Consider the following 9,179-nt stretch of genomic DNA (forward strand, 5'->3'; position numbering starts at 1 on the left):
GTGTACCACAAAAATTTAATGAAACTTTTTAACTTATGCCCTTTCTGTGGCAGTTTTTGTAATGCAAACATTTCCAATCGAATGGGAAGCTATATTGAAGTTTCACAGACATGTCGGAAGTGTGATTTCTCTAGGTCTTGGCCCAGCCAGCCGAAACTAGAATCAAACATTCCGGCTGGAAATCTTTTGTTATCTGGGTCAATTATATGCAATGGCCTTTCATACGTCAAAGTATTGCGAATGCTTGAAACTAGTAATATAGCTACTATTTCGCAAACCACATTTAAAAGACATTTTTCCAATTTCATTCAACCAGTGATTTATCACTTTTACAAATCTGAGCAAGCCTCTATATTAAATGAAATTAAAATTTCAAATGGTGCAAATTTAACTGTTGGTGGCGATGGAAGAGCAGATAGTCCAGGACATAGTGCAAAGTATGGCACCTACACAGTTCTGGACTTGGATTGCAATAAAGTAATTGATTTACAATTAGTACAAGTAAGTCTTAGTTTTTGAAACTTAATAACCTTATCACTGACATTGTATTTAAAAATAATTTCTTGTTTTGCAGAGCAATGAAACCACAAGCAGCAATGCGATGGAAAAAGAGGGTTTTTTAAGGTCAATGAACTTTTTACACAGTGAAGGATTCCACATTAAAACATTGGTAACTGATCGTCATTTGCAAATTTGTCAGGGAAAACATGTCAGCAACTGAGCATACTTTTGATGTGTGGCATGTAGCAAAAAGTAAGCGTTTACTTTATTATATACATAATGTTGTACTCTTATTGCCAAGGTAAAAACTTTTTTCATTAAATAGGTGTCAAGAAGAGCCTGATTGCTGCTGAAAAAAAGCATGGTTGTCAACTAATAAAGGAATGGGCAAGGAGTATTATCAACCATTTGTACTGGTGTGCTCTCTCGTCAGATGGCTATGATCGCCAACTCATAGTTGACAAGTGGAAATCGTTATTAAACCATGTCTGTGATAAGCATGACAATCATGACAGCGAGTTGTATCCGAAATGCCTACATGATGATTTAACTTGTGATGAAAGGCAATTAAAAAAATGGATTAATAGTTGTAAGTAATTTTTTGGGGGGTTGGAAAAGTTGGAAATTATTTAAGTCTTGTGTTAATGGTAATAATGTATATACTTTGTATTTTTTTTAGGCTCACCAGTTTACATTGAACTCGAAAAAATTATAAACAATAAGAGGTTATGCAAGGACATAAAAAAATTAAGCACTATGAAACAAACATCATCTGTAGAAGCCTTTAACAGTCTACTGTTACAGTTTGCTCCAAAATTGCGAGCATTTTCCTTTGCAGGAATGCTATGCAGGTATGTAGCTATAAGAATATGGAAAATCAGTAAAAGCAACAATTTAGTATATACTTTTTGCACATGTTTTTCTATCTCCCAGACAATATTTGGCGGTGCTTCATTATAATGAAAATTGCAACAGAGATCTACAAGTGAGCAGCGAGGGTACTCCCACAGTTGCAGTTTATTTCCCAAAGGCAAAAAAAGGACAATACTCAATAAGAAAAATTAGAAAAAAACCCACTTATGGTTAGTGGAAATATCATGGTTTCTTAACTGTCTACAAATTTTTACAATAATCATATTTTGTATTTTGTAGAGTATATCAACAAAGTTATTACGATTCTGTTGGGTGCAATAGAAAAAGAATATGAAGGCTTTAGGAAAAAATGGGAGGCTATCAATATTCCAGAGCCTCTTTGTAAACAATATGAACACCCTGAACAGGAAGAAGCCTTGGCTACTTACAAATCTCGCTTTTGAAAAATTAAATTGAAATTTTGTCTTGTGCTTTATTTTTTATTTGTGCATGTAATAATAAACAAAAATCCAATAAACAAAAAAGCTAATCATGTAAAACAGGTAAAAACCCTGTGTATAATTCCGAACTGTATTTATTTCGGATGGTGGTAACAACACATGAAGGAATGATTTTTCTGTGTTTTTCTCCGAGCCATTTCCATACCCATCTCACAAAGTTTCGGTACGCAGTGTAGCGATATTTTCTAAAAAATAGAATCGATTTTATTTTAAAAATTATGTGTATATAGATATTTTTTAACTGGGTAGTTTCATTATAGCAAAAATAATTCTAAAAAAAACTTTAAACTAACTTACTCATGAACAGTGGTAATGCCATCATATAATTGTATGCCATGATGTTGTCTATAGCCAAAATAAGACATTTCCAACACCCACTCATCGAGGCAAACAGATGTGAAGCCTGGATGTTGGGTTATACACTTTATCTCTGAAAACTGATCTAATTTTTCTATAATTTGGGGATAAGCTTTGCAACAGACACATTCTTCAGGTTTGGGCATTGCTGTACAAACCTGACATTCACACCTACAATAAAATATAGTTAAATTTTTTTTGCAATGGTTAGCAGTGACAAACTACTTACTATACAATAATCAAGTATTAAGCTTACCAATCTGTGTTATTTAGGACATTTATATCAACAGTTTCAGTAGCTATTTCTTCGGAAGTTTCATTTTCAGCATATTCAGGCTCAAACATAAACGGTTGTATTTCATGTAGAACGTTATCAGAGCTGCTAGAACTTGAACATTCAGAACCAGATAATGAAAAGTCAGAAGTTTGCCGAAAATATTCCATTGTAAATTAAAAATTTATAAACAGAAACAAAAATGTAGATGCTATTAAAAAATAAGATAGATGTTGTATAACGTCTAAACTGAAAAAACGCTTGCCTACACTCCTGTTGTCTGTCTGCAAATAAGGTTATATTGTCATTACTTTATCACTCGTGCCTTCTGTCAAGCTAGCTAAAATTAATACGCTACAAGCAGACAAGACAGATTGCTAACTAGACTGAAACCTTTTTCGCGCGATCTAATTGATGACTGACCATTAACCGACGTTACGCTTTATATTGGCACAATACTGTCTTAATTACAGCAAACAGAATCTTTGCGTGGTAGTAAGTAAATTACTAGACGAACAACAAATTGCGATCAAGTCAGTAGACTCAGTTAAAAGTATGGCAGACCTTTTAATAATTCTCTTCATATACTTTCATTGTTACGTCATAATCTCCCGGAGTGACGTCAATTTGCGTTTTAGACTTTTTTTTTAAATTGAAATTTTTTGATTTTAAAATTGTAACTACAGACAACTTAGGCTACTTAAAAGTTCTATTTTGGATGGGATTTGTTCCATATACCTTTCCTAATAATTTAATTCTTAAATATTATACTAAACAAAAAGCGTGGGCTACACACTTTAAGTAAAATGTGTATAAAAGTTAATTTTTGTTTTTTAATTATATTTTAACACTTGTTTATTAAATAAAACTTAAATATCGATATTTTGCTTTTAAACTTTGCTTATTTGCGTATCTTAACATAAAAACTCTAAAAATAAGAAGACTAACTACACATAACACTAACACAAGATACTGGTATTGCATAAAGAGCTAAAGGTTTACAGTTAGACATCACTAAAATATAAAAGTATTAATCATAAAAACAAGGCAATTTAAAGGCAAAAATAAAAAAAAGGAAAAAAAGAAAAGATGCGATTTAAACAAAGAACATTTTCTCAAGTGAAAATCCTGAGGATTTCACGCATTAAAACCGTATGTCCAGTCGCGGTCTAGAACCACTGACAAGTAATAAAGAAAATAATAGAAATAATCAGGCGTAAAGCCGCTTAGAAATTAAAAGCCACAGCGCCGCACTGCTTAGGATGTAGCGACGCCGTGCCTCGCAATACACATAATAAAACACAAAAACAAAAAAATAGGTTGATGTTTATGAATTAAGCATTAAAGATTTGGTCTAATGTATATTATGATATTAGTAAATTACAATCATAATTAAAAAATATTATTTGTTTAGTTACTATATTTAAATGTTTATTTATTAAATAAAACTCAAATATCAATTTAAAGCATTTAAAATTTTGTCTCATGTTTATCTACAGAAATTTATGTTAAAAATAATCAAATGATTTCGAACCATATTTTATTTATCAAATAAATCTAGTTTTAATACGTTTTCCAAGCAGTTTTTAAGCGTAAAAAAGATCGTTAACAAGTTATTTAATAACAAATGTGTATATTATAAAGTTATTTTTACCTTAAACGAGTCAATTTACTTTACCAAAATTTTAATAATTCATTAAACATATTTTGAACTAATTTTTTATTGTTTTTGAGGATAAACGCCTATATAATGACGTTATGCGGTGTAAAATTATGACGTCATTTCAGATTTTAAATTTTTTTTAAAAAAGGCACATTTGCCATACTTCAGTTATTACGCCTTGTTAAATTCGGGCGTGCGAAACTAATAGATATTCGAATTTATTTGCGGTCTGCCCAAAGTTATTTTGTAGTTGGGCCAGAATATATTTGGAGTCAATATAAAAAAAATTAACAAAAGTTTTTACAGTCAGGGCAGGTTGCCCTGACTGTATTTTAGGTAGAGCAAAATTTTTATAGTCGTTCTAAAAGTTTTAAGACGGTTGGCAAAAACAATACTTGTTTAAGCCGATAGTAGCTTCGCCTACGTACGTGTTTTCCTATATGGTATGGCACCAAACGGAATTAATAACATTTAATGCTATCAACATAAAATAAAAAGATGTATAAAATGTAATCTGTTGCCCTTATGGGGTATGTTACTACATGAAAGTATTACTCCGGCAAGAGACCATGTTGATGGGCTGTTGTCTTTTGCAAGACAACCCCAAGTTTACATTTCTGATATAGCTAGTCAGGTATGAATTTATACAGAAATGTGAAACAGTGATAACAATTCAAAGCATCAAATCAAAAATACCAAAATATAATACATAAAGAAAAGCAACAACCATTAACTTAACGATGGGTAATTATGCAAAGCATTTAAATATGATCTTGTGATATGTTTGAATTAGAGTTTTTTTCTGATTTTGTACATGTTGGCTGGTTAAGTACTTTTCCCTTTATGTGCTCAGTGTTTACCAAGTGAACTATTTGCTGAACCAGGTCCCATCCATGGAGAAAAATTTTGGTGACAAGTTTTTAGTTGCCATGGATTGTTTTTTGATCCTTTTAAAATTACACTACGTTGTCAATAAAACACTCTCCTGCTGTTTTTATTGCACAAATAGTATTTACCACATAAAAACCCCTGCCAATTATTTTCTTTGTATATCTTTACCACATTACTTTAAAATCCAAACCATGGGTACACAACTCTATGACAGCTGTAAGAGCTTCAACTGTAAAAAGAAACAAATAAAAAAAATAGATTATTTTCATTTAATTTCAATAAAAAATGTTTAATATTTAAAAAAAATATATATTGCAAAACAATTTTTTTGCCTTAAAAAACTAAAAATCTAAACAAAATTTATTTAACCTGAACGTTTAAAAGTGTTGGACCAATTGCCATCACCAACCAAAATCTTTGGAAAATTGCCATATTTAGCATAGCAAAAATCATAAACATAATTTTGCAGTGCTGCAAAATGCAATACAACATTGCGAATATCATTCATTGGAATGGTGTTGCAATTATCAAAAAATATCGTTTTCAAATTTCTTTCAACCGCAATGTGATTCTTTTGAAAAATATAAATCACAGAGGTTGTTTATTTTTTACTCCCAATTACAACAATTTAATAAGGACGAAGATATTCCTTCCCATATAACACCACTTTTAGTTTTATCAAGTTTAGGCATACCATTAAAAAAGTCTACTTTATAAATTCACATAGCACAAATTATATAACTAAAATTATTAGTCGTGCTTTTTTTACCTGAATTCCCCTAATCAGGAATGAAATTAATTTTATTAAAACAATTGTTTTGTTGTTAAAATTGTAGTAGTCACTTTTATGGTTTTGGATATTGGTCATTATTTAACCTGCAGTTGTCAAAACATTTAAAAAGTTCCCTTTTCCGGTAATAAAAATTGTGAAAAAAACAAAAATATTTATCATTCCAAATTTGATTAAAACCATAAGCAGTTATGGTTTTTGAAATTCTTTTATGTAGAGTTGAACTATCTCATCTAGGACCAAAATGGCAGGTGGTTGCGATTGATCTGGAAATACCCAAAGGAATTGTTTTTTCTGTTCGGAAATAATCCATTTATTTCTGGTCCATCTCAGTTGGTTCTTAAACTGTAACAAACATAAAATCAACCTCTGTTTGTGTAATATGTTATTTTAAAAACGTGTGCAAACCTGTTTGTTTGTTGAAAGTTTCTGGGTGGTAAGTCAAGGAGAATGCCTTTGCAATGTTTTCATGCATGCAGGTTCGCTGTTTTTCTGATTCGGGGCATTGACAATACCAAAAGTAACCCTCACCCTTTGTAATTTTGCATAATAAGTTATTTCATTATTGAAAACTGAAAAATACTTCAGCCGGTCTGAATAACCTAAGCTAGCAAAATCACTATAAATTATTAGTGGGAAACTGGCTTTTTTAAATAAATTTTCATATTTTTTAGTGATTGCTTGTTAACAAGGTTTGTGTTTGTTAACTGGCTAAAGTCATTAAGTGGAAATAATTTGTGATCAGAATAGTCCGCATATCTTGTAGCCTTAAGGTGAGGGCGTTCCATTCCCGGAGTAAAGTTTCCGCTGTTTTTTAACAGGGTCTCACATTCTTCATCAGTGCATTGTGATTCCAAAGTTCGATGTTTTCTAACATGAATCGGGGCCAAAGCACCCCTGTTTGCACAAGCAACAACAAAAATACCAGATTTCTTATTAATGCATATGGCTGGCCTTTCGGTCTGCCATAAGTTTTTCCCCAGGTCTTCTGGAGAAAACAAAGTGTTGAAATGACTGGTTGCAATGACGACATTTAAATTCTCCATCTCCGACAACTAGTATATGTAAAACCATAAAAAAATTATTTTATTAAAACAATTTTCTATACATTTTATAAACAAAGTTATTGTGACTTTTATATATTTTACATTTGATTTAAAAAAATATTGGTGTGGCTCTAGGCGTGTTATGTATTGACGAAGTAATACTTTAACTGGGTTTTTAATATACTGTTTTCTAGTAAATAATTTCACCTTTTGAATTAAACAACTTGTCTTTTATTTTTGGATGACATTTATTGTAAAATGAATTAGTATAAATTATAATCAAGCCCTATTTTTTTGTTATTATTAACTGAGGTTTTTATAAACATGGCATTAAAAGGTACCCACATTTATAAAAATTGTGTCCATTATTTGTTTTTTTTAGTATTACAGCTTAAACAATTTATAATAAATAGTTAAGTTGAGATGTAGAACATTAAATCAAAGGTTGTTACAAAAGATACATACAAAATTTTGCATATTATAGTTTATTCTCTTAAAAAAAAATTTATAAATATATATTAGCCTATTTATATTAAAACATTATTTTGACCAAAGGCTTGTAAATTTCTAAGACAAAGAATAAAACTTCACAAACCTTTTTTTCACATTCTTTCTTTGTAACTTCGGGAAGATTTTTTGTATATGCATAAGAATTACAAAATTTTTAAATTTAAAATTTGGTTGGTTACAAATAATCTGAGTACCTTAATTAGTTATAACCAAGGGTTTAATTACCTTTTTTATTTCATGCTTGTTTAAATGCCTAACAAAATGTTATTTTCTTAAAAATATTGTAAGGCATTCAGGATAATGATAGTGACTTCTGCCTGCTTCACTTTTACTTGCTTGTATAGCACACATTTTTTGGCATAACATTATTCGACCTATAAAAATAAAGTAGGTTTATGAAGCAAAAATTGCTTGTTTCAAAATTTAATATCTATTTTTAAAAATTATTTTCCTAATTTAGATAGAGAAAATCGAAAATTTAAAAAAAGTTTAGGGTGATATATTTTACAAAAAATATTTTTCATTGTGTAGCAATCCAAATTTAATTGAGGCTGAGTCAGAACTGCTGATTAAACTTCTGCTGTGTTTCTAAACCAAAGGTGTTTCAGTTCGATTACAAAGCTCAATAAAAAAAATTATTTAAAGTTTTTAAAGCATACAACTATGCTGTTAATAAGGTTATTCCCCGAAAAGAAATATATATAAATGTATGCTATCTTGTTATATTAGCAGCAGTGCCCAGCGGGTGATTAATCTATATAAAAAGGAGAAATTAAACTTCTTTAGTATTTGAATAAAAAACGGGTTTTAATTCAAGCATTATCCCGCCTTTATCTAGTTTTTATTTAATAAAATAAAATTATAACTTAACACCTTTAGCCACCTAAAAAAACAAATATTTCTGATAAAATTAGTTTTCGTATTATGAAAATTTCCGATTAAAATAAAAAATGTTTTTTGCATTAAAAAAAAGGTTTAACAATTTCAAGACACATAACTGTGTTTTTTTTAATATTTAAAGTTATGTTTTAATGAATTCGTGATTGTTCTAAATGAACTATTATTTAATTTTTAAAAACGTTTTTAATTTTACAAATGGCCAATTCCAACAACTTTTTAACAAACGTCAGTAGTGTATTAAAGGCTTTTATGGAAACGTTTGGCGGTCAAATGAAGTTCAAAGTCAAAATCCGGTTAATTTAAAATTCAAGTTCATATATTTTCTTTGTTTGTTTATTATATTTTTTGTATATTTATTATGATGATTTGTTTATTCTTTATAGTTATTTTAATTGTTTAAGCATATAGCTAAAAACTGTGACGTAGTCGCAGCTTTTTCCTGTCAAGAAGCGAATTTTTTTATGCATATTGGTGTAAGGCTTATAGCTACTGTGACGTAGTCGAAGAGATTTTTAAGGTGTAAAGCTTGAAGCTTAAGACTTGTATGTTAATGTAAACAATTTTATTTATATATTACCCAAATACACGAACGATTATAATACAATAATGATTAAAGGCATGAATACGATAAAAATATCTTGAATACACGAACGACTGTAATACAATAAAGATTGACATTCTTTTTTGAAATAATAGATTGGATTATATTTATTTTTTTATTTGAGGTTCCTCCAAGCATCTTCCTTGGTGGCATGTTGCTTAGAGGGGTGTAGAATTTCAAATTTTAGGCTTCTTTCATTGAATCATTTTATTTATTTAGGTAAGTTGTAAATCGACTGGCAGTGATGTAGCTTGATTTGAATGTCAACTTTCA

General features: G+C 29.8%; 1 protein-coding gene across 1 annotated transcript; it reads right to left on the bottom strand.

Annotated features, from left to right (window-relative positions):
• Positions 1-1,899: 1,899 nt before the first annotated feature.
• LOC145755847 (uncharacterized) lies at positions 1,900-2,675 on the bottom strand. The gene is made up of 3 exons (XM_082572083.1): positions 2,488-2,675; positions 2,172-2,402; positions 1,900-2,059 (listed from the first exon to the last, which is right to left on the bottom strand). Exons 1-3 carry the CDS (start codon positions 2,673-2,675, stop codon positions 1,900-1,902), a joined length of 579 nt encoding a protein of 192 aa, XP_082428209.1.
• Positions 2,676-9,179: the final 6,504 nt, after the last annotated feature.

Source organism: Corella eumyota, chromosome 6, assembly GCF_963082875.1.
Source record: "Corella eumyota chromosome 6, kaCorEumy4.1, whole genome shotgun sequence".
Taxonomy (NCBI): Eukaryota; Metazoa; Chordata; class Ascidiacea; order Phlebobranchia; family Corellidae; genus Corella; species Corella eumyota.

What these genes read in the sequence shown, in the direction of transcription:
- LOC145755847 (XM_082572083.1), bottom strand. Translation starts at nt 2,675, where the DNA reads ATGGAATATTTTCGGCAAACTTCTGACTTTTCATTATCTGGTTCTGAA. An exon ending in GTCCTAAATAACACAGATTG is followed by an intron (nt 2,403 to 2,487) that starts GTAAGCTTAATA and finishes ATTTTATTGTAG; the next exon opens with GTGTGAATGTCAGGTTTGTA. An exon ending in GGCATTACCACTGTTCATGA is followed by an intron (nt 2,060 to 2,171) that starts GTAAGTTAGTTT and finishes TCTATTTTTTAG; the next exon opens with AAAATATCGCTACACTGCGT.